The sequence below is a fragment of the Tenrec ecaudatus genome, chromosome 8, assembly GCF_050624435.1.
Source record: "Tenrec ecaudatus isolate mTenEca1 chromosome 8, mTenEca1.hap1, whole genome shotgun sequence".
In the NCBI taxonomy this organism is placed as follows: domain Eukaryota; kingdom Metazoa; phylum Chordata; class Mammalia; order Afrosoricida; family Tenrecidae; genus Tenrec; species Tenrec ecaudatus.
In genome coordinates this window covers 22,267,315-22,294,072 of record NC_134537.1, presented here as the reverse complement: position 1 = coordinate 22,294,072, position 26,758 = coordinate 22,267,315, and the positions used below count along the sequence as shown (strand labels likewise).

Below are 26,758 nucleotides of genomic sequence, written 5' to 3'. Positions count from 1 at the left end.
GAGCACCCTATTGAGTCACTTCTCTTTGGAATGGGTACGTTTTTAACTGATGCTTTCAGTGCAGTGTGAACTTCTTCCTTCTTTCAGCTGCTCATATGCGACTTCTGTATTCTTCGAAGTAATGGTCTGCTAAAAGACAAGCACACCTTGATCAAAGCCATTTCTGTCGATATGCGCCATCTGGGACAGAGAGAGAAAGCGCAGGATCATTTGGAAGGGTACATCCAAGATCTGTCTGAAGTGATGAAGGCCATCAAAACCAGATGCACCAGAAACTGCAGCGTGGACACATAAGACAGAGCTGAGACCATGGAGTACCTTCTCACCTGGCCCAAGACTATCAAACTGTAAAGACAAAGCAAAAGGTAGGCTGGCTTCCTGGTCCATGAAGGCAAAAGCCAAGGGACCATGTAGCTAAGAACCTGAGGAAGGGAGACTGACTTGACTGCTGGCTGAGCAGTGGCGTTACTATGGACCAGTGACTATGTCCGCACCATTTGATGATCCTGTATTAACTTCCCTAATAAATTCCCTTAATTGTGGGGGGAAAATATTTAGAAGAACTACACAATGCATGGAACAAGCTCAAACAACTCTGAAGACCAAGCAGTATTTGTTATACAGAGGATTGCTTTGAGTCAGAAATGGCTGGATGGCACCTAACAACATTCTATTTCAATAGACATTCATGACCTTAGAAGACTATCCATGACCTTAGAAGGCCTGCTCGCATGTTGCTCCTGGTAATAAAAAGCTATAAAAGGTGTTTTATATAAAATTATTTCCCATTATCAAATGTTTACCAGGATAACTCAGTGAGCAGAGCATCAGACTTTTTCTTCTGAGGGTCCAAGATTCATGTCCCTGTTCGGGCATCCACTCTAAGTAGTACTAGTGATTCTGTGTTAAGTATTGATGCATTAACCACAAGGTTAAAACAACCAGTCACTCCATAAGAAAATGAAGCTGGCTGGTCTAGAAAAAAAATAGTTCCAGAAACCCAAGATAGAGTAATTATGAGTCAGAATTGACTTAGTGGCAATGGTTATTGTGTTTTATCAAGTGTTTAACTAGCCCACTGCTCACTCTCCCGTCCCCATAGATTTACAGGCCTGCAAACTGCTAAACAAGTTGGTTTTCTTTTAATCCCTGTAACAACTATAAACCCTAGAGCAGTGGTTCTCAACCTGTGGGTCACAACCCCTTTGGGGGTGGAATGACCCTTTCATAGGGGGTCTCCTGATTCATAACAGTAGCAAAGTAAGTTATGAAGTAGCAATGAAAATAATTATTTGGTTGGGGGGGTCACCACATGAGGAACTGTATAAATGGTTGCAGCATTAGGAAGGTTCAGAACCACTGCCCTAGAACATCATTAGTATGCTATAATTTGTGTAAATATTTTTGAGAGGGGGCTGAGCTAATTTTAGGAAAATTTTGAAATCTTCAATTGGTTCCAATTAAATTGCAAAATGAAGCTTGAGTTACACTAAGCAAAAATCTAAGCATCCGCCTTCAAGGCATGCATGAAAATATGACTTCCAGGGCAGGAACCCGACAATGGTCATTCAGAGGAGGAAATCTGAATGGCTAGTATACTGACATCGATGGTTTAGGGAAAAGGGAGTGGGGCGGAATGCATCAAAAGTTACCGGTTATTAACTAAGGTCAACGTTAGCTCATTCTGAGTGTTTCCAGAATTCCTTCACTGACCATATAATTACCTTTAAACAAAATTAAATTTTTCGTATGCCAAGTTAAATGCAAAATGCTACGAAGTGTTGCATGATTTCATGCAATAGGATAATCTGAAAAAAGCAAACCTACAGGCACACAGATCTTATGGAATAATTTTGCCCGTTTGATTAGACTGAGTCAAAGAGTTCAAGAGCAAAGCTGTCACTCTGAGGCTCAAATTGCACTTGACCCAAGCCACAATACTTTCAATAATACATGCAAAAGCTAGACAGTGAATAAAGTAGAATAGAGGCATTTGAATTATGGTGCTGGCAAAGAATAGCATATATGCTGTCTGAAGAACTACCAAATCAAGACAGCAAGAATGGTCCTTGTAGAAGGCAGGTTATACTTTGGGCATGTTGTCACAAGGAGAACATCATGGTAGTTGCACTGGTGGGTTCAAAGGACTGCAGTGTAGGAGCCCCAGGAGCTCCTACTGGGCTGTTAGCCCCAAGGTTGGCAAGGAGTTCGTGTTTTTGGTTTGGTGAGGATGACACAGGACTAGGCAGCATTTCTAACTATTGTGTACATAGGATACCTGTGAATCAGATACACTCCAAGACACCTAATGGAGTTGGGGAAAAGGAGATGTTGACTACAGAAGTGCCTGAAGGAAATTTTGGAGATGGTGAACAGTTCTGTCTCTTCCTTGTGGTGGTGGTTATACAACTGTAAAGTTTGTCAAAATTCACTGAAGTGTGCCCCAAAAGAAACAAAAGTTTTGTACCCACTAATGAACCTCAATTTTACAAATCAGATTAAATAATAAATTGCTTGTGAAGTAAGCAATTTTTTCCAAGTAAGAACTTTCATGGGATAAAAGATACTAAAGATCACTGAAAATGCTTCAAGCTTTCTTTAAACCAAAACAATGGGCCAGAGAAGTTTGTCCAGGAGTATAATGCTACATAATAGCAAGCTGACGTGCCTATTTGTTTATTTCAATCCCCAAGTCTTTCCACTTAACCATTCTCATTCTTTCTGACCACAATTTCCACAAAAATCCTTGTATAAATGGATGACAGAACACAAATTTAATTCAAAGGCAAATATTTTAGTGTACACAAATAGATAATGGAGGGAAAGTAGAACCCAGCAGATTTGCAGAATATGCAGAGATCAATAATAAATACCTTAGAGTTCTAGAATAGGCCACTTGATTCATCACTAATTGATTAGGGGGGAAAATACCATCAGAAACTACAGTACAGTCTGTAAACAATCTTCACTAAAACATTCAATTGATGACGCTGAAGAACTATGTTGAAGCAAGCTATCAACATAATTAATAAAACATACAAATACATTCTATTAAAACTGAAATGTGTTCTACCAACCACTGGTCACAAAATAATTTGCGTCAAGTAGCTTGATCACTTTCTATTTTTAAGAATATGTAGGAAAAATATGCGTACATCTATTTACTACACAAGCAATGTAAAAGCAAACAGTTCTTGTTTGAAACTTTCCACGAGGGAAAAGTATTGATGCAAAATGAGGAACCTTCTTATGTGGTCTTCCCAGGGAAAAGGTGAGCCCATTCTTTGTGTACTGTGCCCAATCAATCATTTTCAATTGTGGGGGGAAGCAGCCACTAGATTTTAAAAGAACACAGGGATAGAACTATTGAAATTCCACCTGGGCCCTTTGTCTGACGCCAAATTTTAAAACGTAGGCTGTTAATGACGCTAGTTCCGCATTTCTCACCAAGCAGTTGTTTTTTCGTTTGACCACGAAAGGGGATTTAAACTTATAAAGCGCCTAAGGGGATTCCTTAAGTGACAGCTGCGAATCCCCACACCATTACCACGTGACGGTTAAGCCAAATCCACGGAGCTAATCCGTGAACCCAGAAAAAAGAAAAACACGCTGAAAATAAGAAAACACGAAAAAGAAACCCCGTGGGATACAAGGTAGACTGAAATGAAACCCGGCGAGAATTCATTCTGCGTACGCACAATCCGCTCGTGTCCGAAGGGCCTTCATAAAAATAGCCGGGGCTCGCAAACATTTGAGATGATGGCTTAGCGAAAATGACTGACAGACAACAGCTGTGGAGATTGTGTATTGATCTTGTAACGTCCTGGCATCCTTCGGGAGGATCGCGAGCAGGGGGGCATTCTGATGCCCACAATAAAACTATCGGGCTTCCGTTTTCGGTTACCGCGCTCCCACAGTGGAAGCCCCTTCCCCGCTTCCCTCTTCCCCCCGACCCCCCTTCTGTTTTCCAGTCCCAACCCAGGGCAAGGATCTCTTTCCTACAAAAGAAAACGAACGGGGGGGAGGAGGGGGGAACACCGCGTGGGTTTAAAAAAAAAAGACAAAAGACAGCACTCTCCCTCCAAAAAACACACCGTAACCAACAGCCGCCAACCAGTCGCCTCGCCACCTGTCTCCCCAACCCGTCCACGTTCGTAAGTCGGAACCCCTCGCGACCCTCTCCCGGCTGCCTTCCCTACGCGGGGGCCGGACGGCGACGCCCAATGGCCCAGGCCACAAGTAAATCGCATTTCGCCGCCACATTTCAGGGTTTTCTAGGTGTCCTCTACGAGCTCAACCTTCAGTTCCGCGCTTCAGCCTTTAGAGGCGGAAGGAAAAAAAAAATCAACAAAAACGGAGGGCCCAAAATCCGGGTCGAAAGCTGGATTCCTGAGATTCCGCGACGCCCCCCAGCGCGACGCCGGGACGGGGAGGGGGGAGGAAGGGGGAAGGCGAGGGGCGGCGAGTGACCACCCAATCCCACCGCCTCCCCCCTCGACGCCCCCGGCCTGCTGCTGGGAGCGCGCCGCCGCCGGGCCGCCGCTCGCCCCGCCGCCCCCTCCCCCCGTCAGCCCGCCGCGGGCCGAAAGCAGGCGCCTCCCGAAAGCAGGTCGCCCGGCGGAGGGAAAGCACGCCGTGCCCAACGTGTTGTTCCCACAGCTAACGGCGCCCGGGCCCCCGAGACCGTTAAACCGCGGGCGGAGGGAGACGAAGCCCGGCGCCGGGGGGCCTTGGGCTTCGGCCTGGCCGTGCTCCCCGAGCCCAGCCCTCCCTCCTCAAGGCCGCCGGCTGCCCCCGAAGCCCGCCGCGGCCCTCACGAGACCCCGCCGAGTGGCCCAAGGGACAGTACCTTGTAGAAAGCCCCGTTGGAGCCGCGAACCTCCACCGTCAGCTCCGCCATGTTGGAACCGCAAAGGCCGCCGGGAAGAGATTCTAGAAACTTTCCAACCCGAGGGGAGGAGGGGGGAGGGGCGTGAAGCAGGCGGGGGAGGGACGGGGAAAACAGGGCGGGGATGGAATCTCCGGCACCCCTGGGGTCCCACCGTCCGGCCCCGGCTCGCCCCGGCGGCTCTCTCCGCGCCTGACGTCACTGGGGCGGGCTCCGCCCGCCGTCGCCGGCGCCCCGCGAGCCTCCCGACACAATCGGCGCGACCCCCGCTGACCCGCGCCGGCGGCCCGCCCCCAGGCCCGCCGCCGGGGTCTCCCCGGCCCGGAGGGCGCCTCGCTCCGCGCCCGGCATTCCGCCGCCCCGGGGCGCCCCCACCTGCCCTCCCGAACCGGAACGGCCTGGGGACTCCGGGGAAGCGACGCCCCCCGCCCCCCCTGAGCCGCCGGGCACTTGGGGGGGGCGGAGGGGGAGAAGGAAGGTGGCTGAAAATTGTACACCCTGTGGCGTCCCCCGTTTCGGACCCCTCCCTTTGCGTGACCTCGGCCCTTCCGCAGGTGCACACCCCTCGCAGTGCTGCCGGGCAGGGCTCTGCCCCCCAGCTGTCAGCACTTTAAGTAAAGTCCGTGTTTGCCGCGCAGCTTGGAGGTGCCCGGACCTTCGCGGGTGCTTAATTAGGTTAGTACCTGCTAGCAGAAGTAGGGACGCTTGATACGACGAGGCCACGTCTTTCCCCAGTTTCCCAAGTTCCCCAAATGCGAGCCAAGTGCAACCACCTTGATTACCCCGACCGACCCCACTACCACAAGGGTTCGAAAGGAGATAGTTTCACTTTTCTTTTGACAAACTCACAGAGAAGCTTTTCCCCAAAGCTAGCCCTTCAGAAAGAATATTCGTACTTTTTAAGTTATACTTGTGTTACGAATTTGACAGAAAAAAAAACTTTAAAAAAAAACCCGAGGAGGAGAAACGATAGAAATGCGGGTGAAGGGAGGCAGCAGTCGGTGTAAGATATGGAAAAAAATAATTGATAATTTATCTAGGGGTGGAAGGGGAGGAGGGAGGGGAAAACAGAAGCTGATACCAAGGGCTCAAATAGAAGGTAAATGTTTAGAAAATGATGATGGCAACATATATAAAAATATACTTGATGCATTTGATGTACAGATTGTGGTAAGAGCTGTAAGAGTCCCCAATAAAATGATCTTGAAAAAAAAGAGGTCTATTCATATTAACCCTATACATAGTTTCAGAGGCTTCTTATGTCTTTATAGAAACAAACATATTAATCTTTCTTCCTCAGAGAAGCTAGTGGATATGAACTCTGACCTTGCAGAACCCAACATTACCACCAAGGCTCCTTTTCGGGAGGGAGAGAGGTCCTAAATAATGCACACATTATTTGATCAACGCTTGTATGTATCAGCAGTTCCCACAGTAAGTAGTAGCTTTTTATACTGGGTGCTCTATTGTCATGTACATGATACTCTAAAAAATTGTTGAATATTGTAATAGGGGAAAAAATAGCCATCTCAAGAGCTTCCTTAGTCCAACACTTTATTTACCATTCTCTAGTGATCCTCTAGAACTATAATGACCTTTGTTTTGTGATTGTTAGGGAACTTCAAGTCAGTTCCAACTCATAGTGATGTATGCACCACAGAAAGAAACACTGCCGGGTCCTGTGCCGGGCTCTCAGTCTTGCTTGAAGCCATTGTTACATCTACCTCATTGAGGGTCTGGTTCTTAGTCACCGGCCCTCTGCTTTACCAAACAGGATGTCCTTGTCCAAGGGCTGTGTCATGCTTACAAATGTTGTGATGTTTGAGCCCATAGTTGAATCCACTGTGTAAACCCTTCTCCTTGACCCTGTCGTAATGGGTCCCTGTGAGCCAGCATCAATGCAATGGCAGTGAGGTTGGGTTTTGTACATTTGTTGCCATCATAATTTTCAAAAACTTTTTTCTGCTTAAGCCCTTGGTATGAGCTTCTCATTTTTCCCCTCCCCCTCCCTCCCTCATGAACCCTTGATAATTTATAAATTATTATTTTTTTCCGGTCTTACACTGATCGATGTCTCCCTTCACCCGCTTTTCTGCTGTCCATCCCCCTGGAAGGGGGTGATATATGTAGATCATTGTGATCAGTTCCCCCTTTCTCCCCCAACCTTCCCCTTCCCCTCCTGGTATCAATACTCTTAATATCTGTCCTGAGGGGTTTATCTGGCCTGGGTTCCCTGTGTTTCCAGCCCTTATCTGTACCCGTGTACATGCTCTGATCTAGCTGGATTTGTAAGGTAAAATTGGGGTCATGATGGGGCTGGGGGAGAAGCATTAAAGAACTAGAGGAAAGTTGTATGTTTCATCAGTGCTATACTGCACCCTGACTGACTCGTCTCTTCCAAGTGACTATTCTGTAAGAGGATGTCCAATTGTCTACAGATGGGCTTCGGGTTTCCACTCTGCACTCACCCTCATTCACATTGATGATTTTTTGTTCTGGGTCTTCAATGCCTGATACCTGATCCCATTGATACCTCATGATCACACAGGCTGGTGTGCTTCTTTCAGGTGGACTTTGTTGCTTCTCAGCTAGATGGCCGCTTGTTTATCAAAGTACACTTCTAATGAACATTCTGGCTGTACTTCTTTTAGACAGATGTGTTTGTTCTTCTAGAATTCCATGGCACGTTCAATATTCTTACCATAATTCAAATGCATCAACACAATGTCCTACTTGACTTCCCCTCACTGACTCCCCCCAAAAAATACAGCTTGATTGACCCATAATTCATGTACCACTATTAGAGCTTAAATTCTGAGCACTGGGTTTATGGGAGGCCATGGTTTAAAGTGTGCGCCCTAAATTCAAGTCTGAGCATTCGCATGGATTCAGCCGCCACTGAGTTCTTTCTAACCCCTGACCAGCAGTGTACAAATGTTTTTGCCCTTGGGTGGAGTGATTGGCTGTGACTCTCTGGCAAGCCCAAAGAAGGGGGGCAGTTTTGCCCTCAGCAAGTTGCCTTTGATGGAAATTGGAGCACTAGGTCATGAGTCATACTCCTGTACAAGGTGGTCAGAGGGCCCTGAACCAACCATGTAAGCTTTTCGCGTCTGCAATAGAGAATGTATTCTAAACATCATCTCTTCCTGCTTCCACAGTCCCACTTGCAACTGTGATTAATCCATCTGCTGCCCAGCATAATTTTGCTACAATGTCTTTTATTCTTTGTGTCCTGTTTAAGTAGTCCATGCAAATACTTGGACACATTATGCCCTTGTGCTGATGGTCTTCCCCATGCAGATGACTTGTCTTTGTCCTATCTTTGCCCTGTTGAAGACATCATAAGTAGGTCTCTAGAATACATTTGAATGTGGGGTCTCTTTTCCCCTAGAACACACCACATCATTCACCAACTTACAATAAATAACCCATTGGCTTTTGTGGTATTTATAAAGGGATTCCACGATGATCACATCCGTTTTGAATATTTTTATCACTCCAAAAAGAAGCCCATTTCCCCAACCCTTCATGCCCTAGTGTACTTCCTGGCTTTATGGATTTTCTTACTCTGGGCTTTGCATTTGAGGGAACTCGTACAGCATGTGGTCTTTTGTGATTTGCTGCTTTCAGGTACCTTAATGTTTTCAAGGTTCATCCATGTAGCATGTATTGGTGTGTTATTTTTTATTGTCAAATATCCACATTTATTTATCAATTGATAAGCTACTAATAGTTTGGCTATTATGAATAATGTGCAATGATTATTTTTTGTACAGGGGGCCTTCAAAATTTCATTGGAAAAAGTACATTCTTTTTAAATTCCATTTTTTCTACAAACTCTTTGAAGTCTCTTTGGAAAAGTTTAAGAATGAACATATGTTTTTATTTCTTTGGGAGCTAAATTTAAAAGGAGAATTGCTAATACCAATTGTAAATTCATGTTTAAACTTTTAAGGAACTTTCAGTCTATTTGGCAAAGTGATTGCATCACTTTATATTCCCACAGTAATATATAAGAATCCTAGTTTTGCTTTAGGGACTTCCTTTTTTGCTTTATTTTTAACATGTTACCCTCCTCTCTTCCTTCTCCACTTCTTCCTACTTCTTCTTTTGGTGTTTCAGTTTTGTTTTTGGCCTTGGATGTATTGTTTTATTTCCTTTCTCAATGTGAATGACTTCAGATTGGACTGGGAAAGCTACATTGCAGCCCATGCCAAAGCATCCCGTGTTATCTGAACTCTGGCCATCTTCAGGGCTTACATATGTAATGCATTTAAGTTGGGCGCTATACAACACTTTACTTTCTTTGCCAGTAGGGTTCAAACCAGTTCTTCCCACACCAGAATATGCAAAGTGTCAGTACCTGGAATGGTGGCTAGGACAGAGTAAATTACAGATGAACACCTGCCAGAAACTTTCATTTCCTTCTTAGAAAACAAGAGTAGTATGGTATAACAATCACCTCTCTTGAATGGCAGAGTAAGAAGTAATCCTGCACTGCTCCAAGATGACAGACAACTGCACCTGCTACCCATAATCCTGGCACTACACCTAGTCCTCACTTATCCACCACCTCATTATCCGACACATCACGTTTCTAACATTAGTAAGTGAGTGTTCTATAATTTATCTTCTTCATGATGTTATGTATAATTTGTTATGATCCACCAGCTGAATGCCTTTGCATTGACAGTCAGTCAAGCATAGATAAACATCTATCATTCTCTGTTTTCAAGTATGACGTGTCTGGTATTCGCAATGATACCCTTCATTCCATGCTCTCTTCTCAATCAAAATAGCAAATTTTGGTCCATTTCAGCTCACTAATGCCTAAGATATATGAGAGGGTACCCCCCTCAAAAAAAAACACAAAATTGCACTGGACAAGCAGAGCTTTCATAGTATGCGTGTTTCCCATTAAGTAAGCATCGTGTTTCCCATTAAGTAAGCATCAAGCAACTCACTCTGAGTTAGTGCACCCAGAGGAGCTGCCTGGGAAGGGTCTCTGGTTGCAGTGAATTGTTTTGTAAAACCAGTTTCCCTGAACCCTCATTTTTTGTGATGGCCAATTTCAGAGACCAGCGTGTAGTTGTGGAATTGTGTTTCCTGCTCTGAAAAAAATGCCGCAGAAACTGTTATGATGTTGAACATAGCTTCCAGTGACAGTGCTATGGGAAAAACTCAAGTGTATGAGGGTTTTTCTCATTTCAAAAAAGGTAAAATGTCGATTGATGACAAACCTTGTTCTGAATATCTGTCAACTTCCTGAACAGATAAAAATGTTGACTCATAGTGGATTTGGAGTTAATTCCACCTGGTCAGACTGTTAATCCAGCTTATTTAGAGGTTCTTAAAAGATTAACAAAGTCTAACCAAAACGGCCTGATTTATGGCAGAGGTGGAGCTGGTTTTTCCACCAAATAGTGCAGCTCTTCACACAGCCATCTCTTGTGCCAGTTTTTGGCAAACAAAACAAAACCAGCATTCCTTTCTTGCCCCACACACCGTAATCACCAGACCTTCCTCGTATTTTTTTTTTCCACAAATGAAGAGGAACATGAAAGGGCAGGGATTTGACAACATAGAAGAGGTAAAGAAAAAGACGAGGGAGGGTGCTGTCAACCATTCAAACAGATAAAGTTTGAAAAATGTTTCTAAGGATGGAATAGCAGATTTGACAAATGTATTAAGTGTAATGGAGAGTACTTTGAAGGTGATAAAGTGGTTTTGTGGGAAAAAATTATATAGCTTTGAAAAAATGTTTCCATTTTGGGGGGTATCCCCTCATTTCATTTTTGATGACTTCCCATTTTCCAGGTTCATTCTTTTTATGTTGCACATTCTAATTATTAATTGGCAGTTGCCATTATTCTAATTTTGAATGATACCATATCAACAAAACTCCATCCACGTCAGTAAGATCAACGTCATTTTGAAACGGAAGCCCTTCCCAGTTTTACTTTGACTGCTTATCAACTTGAAGGGCTCCTCTTCTGGCACTTTTTATCAGGCAACAATTGGTTGTTATTTATAAGGTTTCCAATAGCCAATTTTCAAAATAAATTGCCAGGTTATCCTTCTGCGTTTCTCTTAATCTGGAAGCACCACCGATACCCCGCTTAATAGTCTCTGTTTTACTTCTCTATTTCCTAATACCCATTGCAATGGCTACATAGAACTCGCCGACCAAATTCATGATTAAAGGGTATATTAAGGAATTTCAAAAGTTGTAATGCCAGTGAGTAAAGCTCAGAGTTGACTTGTTCTTCAGGACATGTTACAAAGTCCTGTCAAGTCTGTTAATGAGTGTGCAAAGGGCAGATTACTCTGATGTAAGCCTTAACCCAAAGGCATTCGGCTTTAGCTACATGGATCAGCAAGCCCAACTTCCTGAATTACGTACCCAGAGGCACCACACTTCAGTGAACCACAGCCACAGACACTCAGCACAACATCTGTGAGTCAGCATGTCCAAATTCCCCAATTAGAGTCCAAAGGCACCTCACTGCACAAGCCAACCTCCTGCAAAAAATCCCGCAGCTTTACTTGCTTGCTGGGTTGGGAAGTTCCCAATCTGTCCCATGCTCTGGAGTGGGAAACTGACACTGAGGGAAATATGACCAAGACTATATTCCCTAACTTATGACAGGGAATTTGGAAAGCTAATATTCCACAGTGAAAAACACCACTTTGGTAAGTTGGAGATAAAGTCCAAGTACATTATCCTGCTTTAAATATCACTCCCACAGATTCTCCCCCAACCGCTATGCTGCCTTAAAGTGAGCGCATGGTTGATTCTGTCTCCCGACAGAAGCAGACATTCTTGTTACCTTCTCCCGCCACGGCACCCATCCCCCATCATGCCTTCCCCTAATGTAGGTATTGGGTTTCCTCACCTGTGAGCTCAGGGACTTCACTGTGACCACCATCACCTGTGACATGTAATTCCTGAATATGCATGTCATGTGGCCCCCTACAGTCCCAAGACAGTGAAGATGTGCTCTCTCTTCTCCCACCTCTACGTGGACCATCAAGAGGGGCTGAGGTGAGCATGATACCATGAAATGTGTCTGACTCCTTTATTTTATCTTCTCTCCTATTTTCTATGACTTCACTGTAATCTTTATGTATTATCATCGTACAATGCACCTATGGACCCTGCGGTTGTTGGAGGCTAGTTTACTCTAACCCCTGGCTCCTGGTTTTGTTGAGGCTCCTTTGATGATATAGGCTGTCTGCTGCATCCAGGAGGTTCACTGCACAGGGACCTCAGGTCCACAGGAAGAGCCCCACTCAGGGATCTTGCTGGCATTGAGATCCCTCCTCCTGATTATCAAAGGACTCATTTAATACACAGCACGATGGCACTCCAGGAAATCCTATTCAAAATTACTTACTGGTGGATACTATCACTATCTCCCTCACCCTCCACTTTTCTTTTTTTAATGAGACCCACGCAAGAAAAGGGGAGTTTGATCATTTGATGGGAGTTAGAGGTTTTGCCTAGGAGAGCAACATTCAGTAATTCATTGCATTTGCAGGGGTGTCTTAAGTCAGCCTCTTTTGTGATATAAAAGAGATAAAACATTAAGAGAGAGAAAAAACAATAAAGCAGAGATGAGACGAGAGAGGTGCTAAGCCACATGAAGATCACCCAAGAGCAGAATTCTGCTCAGAGACAAGGCCCTTCCTCTGGAGTTGACAGAGAGAGCTTTCCCTTAGAGCCAGCACCCTGAATTTGAATGTTTAGCCTTCCAAATGATATTTGAGAAAATAAATTTTTGTGAGCAGACAAATTACCATTTGCTAAAATCATGCATTTATGGTATTTCTTTATAAGCAGTTCTCTTTACTAGAGAACTCAGGCATGCGCTATGATTATTCTTGTTGTTGCCATTGTGTCAATTCCATGTGTGCAGAGTAGACGTGCGCCATAGGGTTTTCAAGATTGTGAACTTTTAGAGGCGTACCGCCAGGACATCTTCTGAGAGACTCCCGTCTTGTTTCAACTACCAACCTTCTGGCCAGTGTTAGTACTTAAGCATTTACATCACCAAGAAACTTCTGCAAATTGATGAGCCACTCAAAGATGGAATGTATGTCACTCTCCACAGTCCCGACAAGAATCTAATCTACTGCATCAGGCTCCCCATTTGGCTCACTTCACCTCCCATTCTAGCTCTTTGACTTGTAATTTTCCCACTTCAAGTATAATTCTGCTTCACCCAGGTCAAACTGGCCCAAAGCCCTGCAAAGAACAAAGTGTTTTAGTTATTATACTAATTGTATGGTCGACCCATTAAACATCAAATAAAGCAAAACTGTGCCTTTTAGAAGACCGTTCTCCTGCTATTAAGCATATGAATTCAACAAAACTTAAGAGTTTAGAGAAGAAACTCTCGCTTGCTATTTATTTACCTGACTTGCCTGGCCACACAGTCTTAAGAAAGCCTCAAACTCTGTAGGTATGAAGTACTGAAAATTGATTACCATATATTATATAAATCTGGGATCTGTGATCAATAGTTTCTAAAATCTTACCTGAGAATATTTTCTAGAGTGTATAGGGAAATATATGGTCTTTCCTATTCTAGAGTTCATTGGGTTTTGTTCTTTATTAATGTTATTATTACTAAGCTATTCTTTTTTAAGTGAGTTAATTTGGAATAGTCCTGGATGTACAGAAAGTTGCAAAGGAGATAAAGTTTCTGTATACCCTTAGCCAAACCTTCCCAATTGTTAACATCTAACAGTATGATAAAACATTTATCTAAACTAACAAATCAATATAGATACTCATAACGCAATTTCAGACTCACCCATAATATAATAATTTTTAAGCCTACCATTAGTCAGCATGTGCTCTGAGTCTTTGGTCTGTGACAATTGCTATCTTTCCTTGGTTTTCATGACCTTGGCAAGTTATGAGGAATACTGGTCATATATTGTAGAATATCTATCAATTTGATTTTGTCTGTTAACTTACAATTAGACTGTACTTATTAAATGAATCTGGAGGAAGAATACCAGAGAGGGCATGGACTCTCATCCCATCACCTCAAGGGGTACATAACACATGTTGTTAACCTCTCTCATTTGATGAAGGTAGATTTCTCCAAGGTAAAGTTGTTGTTCCTAGGTGGTGCTATGTCGATCCATCTCATGGAAAACCTGATTTTCACTGACCCACTACTTTACCAACCATGATGTGCTTCCCCGGAGACTCATCTCACCTGACAACATGTTCAAAGTACTTGAGATGAAATCTTGCCATCCTTACTTCTAAAGAGCATCCTGGCTGTACTTCTTCCAAGACAGATTTGTTTCGTCTTCTAGGAGTCCATCTTACTTTCAATATTTTGTGCCAGCATCATAATTCAAATGCATCAATTCGCCTTCAGTCTTCCTTATTTGATGTCCAACTTATAAAGTTGACTATACTGTGTTAGATCACACTGTGTAAGGTCATATCATAGGAGATTACTAGGCTGTAGCAGCCAAACCACTGAAAATCTTGAAAATCAAAGCTATAAGGAGCTATCATCTATCCTGACCCAGTCAAGTTGATAGAGAAACTTCAATTAACACCGTCTAGAAATTCTGCAGAAAGGTATTCCTCTTGGGTGACCCTGCTGACATTTGAAACACTGGTAACATAACTTCCAGTGTCACTGAAATAAACAAGCCACCAAAGTACAACAGACAAGTGATGGAAGTCAAACCCATATGTGTTAGGCCGGGTTGACTACATAAACAAATCCAAAGGCACTCATATATGTCTAAGAAAGAACTTTATATCAAGAAGTAGTTATATATCAGGAAAACATCCCAGCCTAGTCTAGGTCAAGTCCAGAGTCCGATACTAGTTCATAAATCCCTCTTCAGACTCATGCAGCCATAAGGAAAGATGCAAAATTCAGGAAGATCAGAGGCTAGTGGTGAAAAGTCTTGTGGATCCAATGGCTGTGGATGCTTCACAGGGCTCACGCAGCCTGGTTCGTTGGCATGAAGATGAAGGCGGGGAGAGAGAGAGAGAGAAGGTTCCCAGGACCCTCCTTATGAGAAGGTCATGCCCACAAGGAGGTGTCATCAGACTGTGACCTAGTTGACAGGCTAGGATCCGCCCCTACACTTCCATAGCTTCATGTTGACCCGAAATTATATAACTAGCACCATATTTTATATCCTAGGTTATAATGCAGTACTATTTATCTATGTTTGCCGAAATTAGTCCACCTATGACCATTAGGAGCTCATTAAGACTGGCTCCTGTGTCCTTTTCACATAACACCATTGTCCCTGCCTGGCTCCCATGGCTTGTCCACGAGTATTTCCTTGATTTATATGTCTATAAGATAATCCAGATTCCATCAATATGGTGTATGCACTACAATGAACCTCTCACAACAAAGACCTGAGAAACTAAATAAAAGAGACACGCAGAAAAACGTTTGAATCCCAGAACGCTAAGTGGAAAGTTGAGGAAACAAACAGCACCAAGTGAAGGATAAGCACACCTTGATCCACAGGAAAATAGAGATTTGTGAATTGATGGTGACCTGCTTGCTGGTGTGGCCATTGTCATGCCAGGTAAAACAACACGTAGAATGAGAAAGTTGAGTAATCATATCCAAAGGGAGCACAGTTATTGGCAAGCAATTCCTGAAATAAACCACAGAGTAGGCAGGGCATGGCCAAGGACAGGAAACCTTAGAGGGAGAGACACGAGAATATTACAGATTTGTGGCTAGGGCATCAGGGGGAAGTACATCTAGAGCTAGGGTAAACAGACTGAGTCATCTGAGTTTTAGTGAGGAAGAAAATGTGACAATGTGGGGAAGTCAAAGGGATGAACAGAAGGCTAAGTGAGAGCTCCAACCTCTTCTATCACTACAAGAGGGGAAGGAGTCATATGCTCCCCTGTTTGCCCCCCACCTCCTCACCCCCACATTCTCTGCAACCTGGCAAGTAGCAGGAATCATGTTCTTGTAAGGCTACCAACTGCCCCACTATCACCATAAAGGCAGGAAGAGTGTACTTCCACACTCCCTTAGGCCACCATTCACCCTCAGTCACCAACCCAGCAAGCAAGTCACATGCCCTTGATCATTAACCTAGAGTGGCAGCGAGCATGGATCCATGCTCCTACACATACCCACATACTCCTGCCCATTGACCTAGCCAGAACAGAAATTGCTCCCACTTTCCCCTCCCTCATTCACCACGTAGCACACTCACTCCCACTTGGTCAGTTCCTATGTGACTGTACCAACAGACAAGGCCCAGACAGCATTCTTTCAGCTACCCTACACACCAGCAGAGACCCATAGTCACACTGCCAACTGCTGCCCATTCACACAGACAGGTTGTGGGCCCCCCACTGCTGCCAAATGGGTGACCATCATAGCATACTCACTTGCCCATGCAGATTTATAAAAAAAATAGAAAATCAGGACAAAGTGTATAAACATATAATTCATCAATGAAATAATAATTCAGTGCCTTGGAAACAACAGACAATTTCAAATCATATAAATATGCAAGGCAAGATGACAAACAAGCTACTAAAATAAAGTAACAGAAAATGTATGTTTTAGACTGGGTTCTCTAGAGATGCAACACTAGTGAAGTTTATGAATAGATAGATAGATAGATAGATAGATAGATAGATAGAGATTTATCTAAAGGAAATAGCTCGCATAATTTTAGAAAGTTGTAAGTCCCAAATCTGTGGGACAGAGGTCAGGCTGGAGGCAACTCCTGACTAACTTAACTATAGGTTCTGAGGATCCCCAGAACAGTAGATTAGATATCAACCTATGGAGGCTGATGAATCCCAAGGTCATTGAGCAATAGGGCATGGCTCCTGGTCCAGGAACTGAAGATCAGATGATGGAATGTCGGGTGCAGTATCCAGAGTGAGCAAAAATTACAGCGCTTTTCCAGGGACATCCATGTATATTGTATGCAGGACCCACTGCTAAGGAAACTCCTTCTCAACTGATTGGTCATAACATACCTCCTCATGGAAGAGATTATATAAATCTGAGGGAGTAAGTACTAAATGACATAACTTTTGAACTATGTTGTAACTGTTAAACCACTGAGAATCATGGCACTGCCAAGGTGACAGAGCTTAACTATCATACTTTTCCAAAGAAGAAGCAGGATGACCTAATAAGGAATCCACAGACTGGTATACAGGATCCTCTAAGAGACCATGAAAAGCATAGAACCACCCCCCATCCTGCCAGAAAACAAACAAAAAACTAATAAACTTGCAGAAGAATTCTAGAAACAATCGAAGGAAACAAGACAAAATAAAAAATTAGAAACTATACAAATATAACAACTAAAACTCCACAAGATTTACCATGAAATTTTAGAAATTAATAACTGGTTGGATAAAATAGGAGTGGAATTGAAGCTTTGGAAGACAGAATGAGCAAAATAGAGGGGAAATTTTTTTACTCTTAATTTATTTTAAGAAAAAAACAACAATTTTATCCTTTCACAGTTTGAGAGTCTGAAATCAGACCACTACCTCTATGGGAAGAGTTTCATTCCTTGTTGGTTCTGGGGGACAGTCCTTGTCTTTTCTCCACTTCCATGGGTTTAGTATTCCCATGGAAATATCTACATGCCGCAGTATCAATCTTCCCCTGGTTTTAGGGGATTCTCAGTGCAGTGCAGGGAGCTCAGGCCCAAATGATGTGCTCTGGTCTCTCCAAACTAAATTCACTGAGTCAATGCTGACCCATAGTGAATGGCACACACACACACACACACACACACACACACACACACACACACACCATGGGTTTAAGACTAGCTCTTTACTGGAGTACAAAGCCCAGGCTTTCTCCTGCCCACAGAGTTGCTAATAATTTTGACTGTTGTCCATGTTGATTGCAGCCCAACTCTTAACTACTTCACCACCAGGGGTCCTTTGTTCTACTCTAGCCACTGTTTCTTGGTAATACTGAGTTCCTTCTGCTCCCTTCTCTGTTCTTTTGTCCCTTGTAAGATGATGCAGGCACTCCTCGGGAAACTCTCCTTACAGCATTAGATGAGGACTGTGATCCGAGTAAGGGTGGTGACTTCAGTAGAGCCATGCATGATGCATCCACTCCTAATCCTCTCCTTAACATAGAAAACATAATACGATCCTCTTTGAGAATCATAGTATTGCCTCATTAACTAGGATTACAACACATCCCAAAATGGAGTAAAAGTACACAATACTATGGTTTTATTAAATTTTGTGATATGCTGCTTAGCCAAATTGACACGTATTTTGGGGCACACAATTCAACCCATGACAAACCTTAAACTTAAAGATATATATAAGCTAAAATTCAAATAATGCAAAACAATATACCAAACAAATTGTAACCAAAAAAGATCAAGGGTGGCAATCAAATAGATAAAATAGACCTTGACGCAAAAACCAGCCCAAAAGAGAAAGAACCATACTATCCAGTGATAGAAGGGTCAGTTGACCGGAGGTCATCACCAAAATAAACTTTTCTGCGCCTAATGACAGGCTAAGAATGACATAAAGCAATATCAAGCAGTATTGAAAAGGGAAATAAATAGTTCAGAAATGATAAACTTTTTAAATACACCACTTTCAATGAAGATAGAACAGCAGGAAGAAGTCAAACAAATATACTGGGCTTTATAGAATACTCCACCCCACAGCAACACAATACGTATTCTGTTCCTATTTACTTGGGTCATTCTCCAGGATAGAGCCCACGTTAGGTAACAAAAAAGTTCAATAAGTTAAAAAACATAGAAATTATACAAAGCATCTTGTCTGAACAGAAGTTGATCAAATTAAATCAATAACAAGAATATGGAAACTGAGTGACTTTTCACTTAAAAACCCAAAGACGATAGAAGAAATTAAAAATGTTAAATGCCTACAGACAAATGATTATGAAATACAACATACCACAACCTATGGGACACTGCCAAAGCAGTGCTCAGAGGGTAATTTGTAATAATTAGCACGCATAATGGGGAGGGGGGGCAAAAGTAAGAAAGGGCCAAGATCAACACCTTTACTTAACTCAAACAAATAGTAAACGTACACCACAAGAAGACCCACAGTCACTATACTAAGGGAAACCATATAGATGGGAGGAGATATAAATGAAACAAAATAACACTAGCCTGAACAATAAGATTAGAATATTAAGAGCTAGGAGGCATAGGACATTTATAGAGGTCTAAATACAAGCATGTGCATATGTAAATATATATGACAATGGAGAAATAGATCTATGTGCATATATTTATAGCTTTAGTATTAAGGTAGCAGATGGACATTGGACCTCTACCCAATTACTCCCTCAATGCAAGAACACTTTTTTCTATTAAACTAGCATTCCCTGATTCTCACCTTCCTGACATGATCACTGAAGACAAAGTGGGTGAATAAGCAAATATGGTGAAGAAAGCTAATGAAGCCCGGCTATCAAAATATATAGCATCTGGTGTCTTAAAGACTTGAAGGTAAACAAGCGGCTGTCTAGTTCAGAAGCAACAAAGCCCACATGGAAGAAGCACCAGCCTGTGTGATTACGAGTTGTTGAAGGAATCAGTCATCAGGCATCAAAGAACAAAAAAAGATATTATTGTGTGCTCACCTCCCTGATATGATTACTGAAGACAAATGGGTACATAAGCAAATGTGGTGAAGAAAGCTGATGGTGCCTGGCTATCAAAAGATATAGCATCTGGGGTCTTAAAGGCTTGAAGATAAACAAGTGGCCATCTAGCTCAGAAGCAACAAAGCCCACATGGAAGAAGCACACCAGCCTGTGTGATTACGTGGTGTCGATGGGATGAGGTATCAGGCAACAAAGAACAAAAATTCATATCATTGAACTGGACATCACCTTACAGTAGGGTCATGGGGAGGGGATGAGCCAGTCAGGGTTCAGTGTAACAACGATGAAACATACAACTTTCTTCTAGTTCCTAAATGCTTCCTCCCCACCCACTATAATGATACCAAATCTACCTTACAAATCTGGCTAGACCAGAGGATGTACACTTGTACATACAAGAGCTCGAAACAGGGAATCCAGGATGGCGGATCCCTTTAGGACAAGTGGTGAGAGTGGCAATACCGGGAGGGTTGGGTAAAGAAGGGGAACTGATTATAATGATCTATATATAACCTCCTCTCTGGGGGATGGACAACAGAAAAGTGGGTGAAGGGAGACAGACAGTATAAGATATGACAAAATAATAATTTATAAATTATCAAGGATTCATGGGGGGGTAGCAGAGAGGAGGAAAATGAGCTGATGCGAGGAGCAAATGTTTTGAGAATGATGAGGGTAACGAATGTACAAATGTGCTTTATACAATTGATGTATGTATGGATTGTGATAAGAGTTGTATGATTCCCCGAATAAAATTATTTTTTAAAAGATTAGAATATTAACAAACTACTAGCCAAATTGACAAAGGAAAGAAATGAAAAGATACAAATTATCACAATAACAAATGAAAATAGGTGCCATTATAGTACAGCCTACAGAGATATAAAGGATCAAATATAAAATGAATTTGAAGAGGTCATAAAAAATCTCCTGGCCCAGAAGGTCTCAGTGGAAAATTCTATCAAACATTCCAAGAAGAGTGGACACCAATTCTACTGAAAATATTGGAGAACACAGAAAAAGAAGCAATACTTCAAAATATATTCTATGAAGGCAGCATAACTTCAAATACCAAAGTCAGGCAAATACATCATTAAGCAAATGAATAAATCCTAAAGGCCAGAATAGAGATACAACCATTCTTAACAAAAATTTAGTCAAGAAAATTCTACAGCACATATATATACACATACAGACAGACACACACATATCTTTTGTTAGGCACCATTGAGTTGCTTCCAACCGGTAGCAACCCTATGTACAACAAAACAAAACACTGCATAGGTTTGCACCATTCTTAAAATTGTTCCTTTGTGCCTGAGCCCATTGTTAGCCACAATGTCGATCTACCTCATAAGAGGGCCGTCCTCTTTTACTGCCCCTCCACTTTACGTAGCATGATGTTCTTCTCAAGGGATTGGTCCCTCTTGACAATATGTTCAAAGTATGTAAGACATACACACATATATATAAATACATCACGGCATCATAACCAAGTAGGAATTATACCAAGTAGGCAAAAGTGGTTCAAAATTTGAAAACCAACCCATATAATTCACTACGTTAATAATAAAAAAGGAGGATAATCATATGATTACTTGAATCAATGCAGAAAAGGAATTTGATAAAAACCAATGTCCTTTTCTATTAAAAGTCTCAGCAAAGTACAAATGTGCTTGGCACAATGGATGGATGGATGGATTGTTGTAAGAATTGTACGAGCCCCCAATAAAATGATTTTAAAATTTTTAAAGTCTCAGCAAAATAGGGCTAGAATAGAATTTCCTCATAATAATTAAGGGCATGTAAATAAAACCAACAACCAATATTATCCTTAATGGAGATGAACCAAATGTATTTCTCTTGATAATGGGAGCTAGACAAGAATGCCCTCTGTCACCACTCTTATTCAATATTGTCCTTGAATAAAGCAATAAGGTAAATAACTCAAAGCAAACTTATTGTTAGTTGATGCTGATATAGCAACCCAATAGGACAGGATAAACCTGTTCGTGTGAGTTTCCAAGACTGTGATAAAGGCATTGTTTAAAAAAAAAAACACAGAACAAATATTGGCAAGTTTGTGGGGCTGTCAAATGGAACAAGTACCTCTGAGGAAAGCAGAATAATGCTTCCTTAAACAGTTAGACCTAGAAATGCCATAGGACCCAGCCATCCTACTCTTCATCTGTATCCTAGAGAAATAAGAGCTGAGACCCAAATAGACATAGAAACACCCATGCTCATCACAGCATTATTTGTAATAGCGAAAATGGAAATAACAAGTGTCCATCAATGAAAAATGAACAAAGTGTGGTACACACATACAATGGAACACTATGCAAAGAAAGGATAATGAGTCAGAAAAACATCTCACAACATGGATCAGTCTGGAGGGCATTGTGCCAAGTGAAATAAGTCAATACAAAAGGACAAATATTGCTTGAGATCTCTATTATGAAAAGTCAAGAGAAGATGTACAAATAAAAATAAAGATTCCTTGAGGGCTAAAAGGGATATGAAGAGGTAGGAATGAAAATTACTCAGTAGTCAGCATTCATGTGTCAATTATGTGACCCAAAGCCAACCACTTCTGTTGTGTTTATTCTGATTTTATTCCAACTCATAGCGACTGACTTTATAGGACAATAGAATGGCTCGCTAGAGTTTTCTGGGCTGTCAATCCTTATAGGAACAGAAAGCTTCATCTTTCTCCTGTGAAGCAGCTGATGGATTTAGTAATTGACAAAACACAGTTCATAAATGAACCCGCATTTTAGTCTGATAAGTACTGCCTGGAGTCTTAAAAGCTTGTGGCTGGCTATTGAAGTAGTGACTTACATTCTTCCAGCATAAATCAGAGGAGAATGAAGAACAAGGCTCAAGGAAGCAATTAGTCCAAAGAACTAATGCCCATATGAACTATAGCCTCCTTCAATCTGGCACTAAATGAACCAGTTGGTGTCCAGTCACCACTACTGACCATTATGACCATTGCTGTTTTGATTTGATGCATCTGATGACTAAAGATCATGAACATTTCTTCATTAAGTTTGTTGGATTTCTGAATGTCTTCTTTAGTGCCTGTTTAAGGTGTCTACCCATTTAAAAATTGGATTATATATCTTTTTTGTAGGAGAGTTAAAATTTTCTTCATCTTAGATATTAGTTCCTTGTCGGATATCCATATTTTGTTATGATCCACACAGTCAAATGCCTTCGCATAGTTGAGCAAACACAAGTAAACATTTTTCTGGTACTCTCTGTGATACATCCCTGTTGCATGTCCTCTTCTGAATCCTGCCTGAACCTCTGGCAGCTCCCTATCAATGCAGGGCTACAACCATTGTTGGATGATCTTCAGCAAAATTTTACTGGCATGCGATATCAATGATCTTGTTCTATAGTTTGAGCATTCTGTTAGATCACCTTTCTTTGGAATGGTACAAATATGGATCTCTTCCAGTCAGTTAGCCAAGTAGCCATCTTTCAAATTTCCTGGCAGAGAAAACTGAGTGCTTCCAGTACTTCATCAGCTTGTTGAAACATTTCCGTGGGAATTCCAGCAAATTCTGGAGATTTGCTTTGACTAATGCTTTCAGCGCAGCTTAAGTTTCTTTCTTCAGCATCATTGGTTCTTGCTCACATGCTTTCTCTTAAAATGGTTGAATGGAAACTTTTGATATCGTTCTTTTTGATGCAGGGACTGAGTACTCTTTTCATCTTTTAATACTTCCTGTATCATTCAGTGTTTTACCCATAGAATCCTTCACTATTGAAACTCAAGCCTTGACTTTGTCCTTGAGTCTCTTCAGTTTACCATATGGTGGGCATGTTCTTCCCTTCTGTTTCTGTAATTCTGGGTTTTGGTCTTTACACAGTTCATTATAATTCTTGGCTTTGTCTTCTTGAGCTATCCTTTGAAATTTTCTATTCAGCTCATTGACTTCATTCTTTCTCTGCATTTTTATCATTTTATTAGGGGCTCATACAACTCTTACCACAAGCCATACATATATCCATTTTGTAAAGCATGTTTCTACACTCATTGCCCTCATCATTCTCAAAACATTTGCTCTCCACCTAAACCCCTGGCATCAGCTCCTCATTTTTCCCCCTTCCTTCCAGCTCCCACCTCCCTCATGAACCCTTGATAATTTACAAATTATTTTCTCATATCTTGCCCTATCTGATGTCTCCCTTCACCCACTGTCTGTTGCCTGTCCCCCAGGGAGGAGGTCATATGTAGATCCTTGTAATCGGTTCCCCCTTTCCAACCCACCCTCCTTCTACTTTTCCGGTATCGCCACTTACAGGACTGGTCCTGAAGGGATCATCCACCCTGGATTCCCTGTGTTTCCATTTCCTATCTGCACCAGTGTACATCCTCTGGTCTAGCTATATTTGTAAGGTAGAATTGGTATCATGATAGTAGGTGGGGAGGAAGCATTTAGGAACTAGAAGAAAAGTTGTATGTGTTGCTACATCACACCCTGACTGGCTCATCTCCTCCGGAGACTACAAATGGGCTTTGGGTCTCCACTCTGCACTCCCCCTCCTCATTCACAATCATATAATTTTTTGTTCTGATGATGCCTGATACCTGATCCCTTCGAGACCTCATGATTGCACAGGCTGGTGTGTTTCTTCCATGTGGGCATTGTTGCTTCTGAGCTACATGACTGTTTACAGTCAAGCCTTTAAGACCTCATTTGCTATATCTTTTGATAGCCGGGCACCATCAGTTTTCTTCACCACATTTGCTTATTCACCCGCTTTGTCTTCAGTGATTTTGTCGCGAAGGTGAGCATCATAGAGTGCCAATTTAATACATGGAAATATTCTTGCATTGAGGGAGTACTTGAGTGGAGGCCCAATGTCCTTCTGCTACCTTAATACTAAACCTACACATATTTGCACATAGATCTATTTCCCATCCTCATATATATTAATATTTACCTATGTACATGCCTTTATTTAGACCTCTATAAATGCCCTTTGCCTCCTAGATCTTTCCTCTATTCCTTTGACTTTCCTCTTGACCCACTATCATGCTCAGTCTTCATTTGGGATTCAGTAATTCCTTTTGGTTACATTACTCTTGATCATGCCCTACCAGGCTTCCTACACCCTCCTCACCACTAATTTGGATCACTTGTTGTTCCCTTGTTCCTGGATTTGTTAACACTACTACCTTTTTCCCCACCTCCCCCTCTCCCAAGTCCCTCTAGAACTGTCAGTCCCATTGTTTTCCTCCAGATTGTTCATCCAGCCTATCTTATTTAGACAGACCTGCGGAGATAATAACATGCACAAAAACAAGACAGAGCAAAACCAAGCAACAATATACAACAAGACAACAACAAGCCAGTGATTAAAAACAAACAAACAAACAGAAAGCAAAGCTTGTAGTTAGTTCAAGGACTGTTTGTTGGCCTTTAGGAGTGTTTTCCAGTCCAGTCTGTTGGGGTACCACGCCCTGGACCCAAAGTCCACCTTTGGCATTCCGAGGGGACCTCTCCACTCTGTTCCTTTGCTATTCTGTTCCACCCCCTTAGTGTATTGCCTCGGTGTGGCTGGATCAGATCTGGTGCAATTCCCACACTGGGTCTCTGGTGTTGTCCCCTGTGGGGCTATGAGTCAGTGAGGGACGTCTTGTCTCATAGTGGGGCCGGCCATGTGGTCCTGAAGGACTGGCTGCTCTAATCGGAACATCATCCTCAAGGCCTGTTGGGCCAGATTGTGCTCCACTTTCTCCCCCTCCCCCTTCATCTGCTCCTGTATGCTCCGATCAGGTATGTCCCTCTCCAGGACCGGCAGATTCAGTGCTGTCCTTTGAAATAAATTATTCTGGGGGGAGGGGCGGGTGTCCACATAGTAGTTGGGATTGGGGCCAGTCCCTTAGGATTCTCAGTGTTTAGCAGTTACAATATAGTAATTGCTCATGGAATGACCTAACAATGTAATCACCTCCATAATAGGATCTACTATGAGCAGTCATTCAGTTATAGGGAAATTGGGTGGGTTAAACACTGTTATTGGGATCACAGCCCTGATATAATCAATTGAAAAAAAAGTTTCCTGAGGGTGTGTTTTTCTTGAATGCAAGTGGGTGCTAAGGAAAAGCTTACTTGCTTTTTGCTGAGTCTAGAAATTGCATATGGTTTATTGTTCTCTGGCTGTTTGGAACTGAGCCAATGCCCCAACATATTGCCTACTGATTCTGGGAGTCATTAACAGTCTGCCTTCTGATTTGTTGACTATGAATTCATTTGTCTCTCTAGCCACCAGTATGCCTCTTTCCTGCTGAATTTAGGCTCATCAGCCCCCAGAGATAAATGTGTCAGAAGAAGCCTCCAGCTTAATACCTAACTATGGACTTGGATTTATTTGTTTCTACAATGGTGTGAGCCATTTTTGTGATATACACTTCTCTCTCTTTCTCTCTCTATATGTGTAAATGTACATAAACAAGCTTCACTGATTTTGCTCTCTCTAAAGAACCCAGCCAAAGACATGAACTAATTAAGCTTTATATACTCTTATGAGTGTATAATGTGATTCAGACATTTTAAATATGATTGATAAGCTAAAAATGGTGTATTATTATCATTTTTTCCTCATTTGGTCATTAATTTTCTTTTTTTATCATTAATCATTGTATTGGGGGCGGGGTTCTTTTAAATATAAAAACAAGCCATCATTCAATTGTATCAAGCACACTTGTACGTATGTTGCCGTCAATATTTCCAAAGAATTTTATTTCTACTTGAGCCCTTGGTATCAGTTCCTCTGGACATTAATTTTCTTGAAAAAACACTGATTATCTTAACTACTAATTCTGTAAAATATTTTGAAAGATAATCACAGATGATATGTTCTTTGCAGTACTTGCTTAATATAAGTACTAAGAAGTAAAACTACTTAGAGACACAGGTGAAATATTACCATTGCCTTCTTCAATTTCTTATATGAAAGAAATTTTTAAAATGAAAAAATGGGAAATAACTTTCAACACTTTACTATCTAATACTCTCAAGAGTTAATAAGATGGTAGAGGGAATTGGTTTTATGAGACATATTTTTAAACAGACCATATAATTTCATAAAGATATGAAATGTGCTTCAAAGAAAATTATTCTAAAATGCTATAAAGCACTGGAGTACCACAGTTCTGGTAAATTATGAT

The 26,758-nt window shown here is 41.9% G+C and overlaps 1 protein-coding gene and 1 long non-coding RNA gene across 4 annotated transcripts in view; one reads left to right on the top strand and one right to left on the bottom strand.

Moving 5' to 3' along the window:
• FXR1 (FMR1 autosomal homolog 1) overlaps positions 1–5,006 on the bottom strand; it is a 68,722-nt gene extending 63,716 nt beyond the window's left edge. For all 3 annotated transcript variants that reach the window (XM_075556084.1, XM_075556086.1, XM_075556085.1), the window contains exon 1: positions 4,850–5,006. In XM_075556084.1, the coding sequence (XP_075412199.1) occupies positions 4,850–4,900 (51 nt within the window). In that variant the 5' untranslated portion in view covers positions 4,901–5,006. The remainder of the gene's footprint in view (positions 1–4,849) is intronic.
• A 12-nt stretch (positions 5,007–5,018) lies between these two features.
• Positions 5,019–26,079, top strand: LOC142454803 (uncharacterized). Its single transcript, XR_012785711.1, has 3 exons — positions 5,019–5,563; positions 6,189–6,322; positions 25,854–26,079. It is a non-coding gene; the product is annotated as an uncharacterized LOC142454803 (long non-coding RNA).
• Positions 26,080–26,758: the final 679 nt, after the last annotated feature.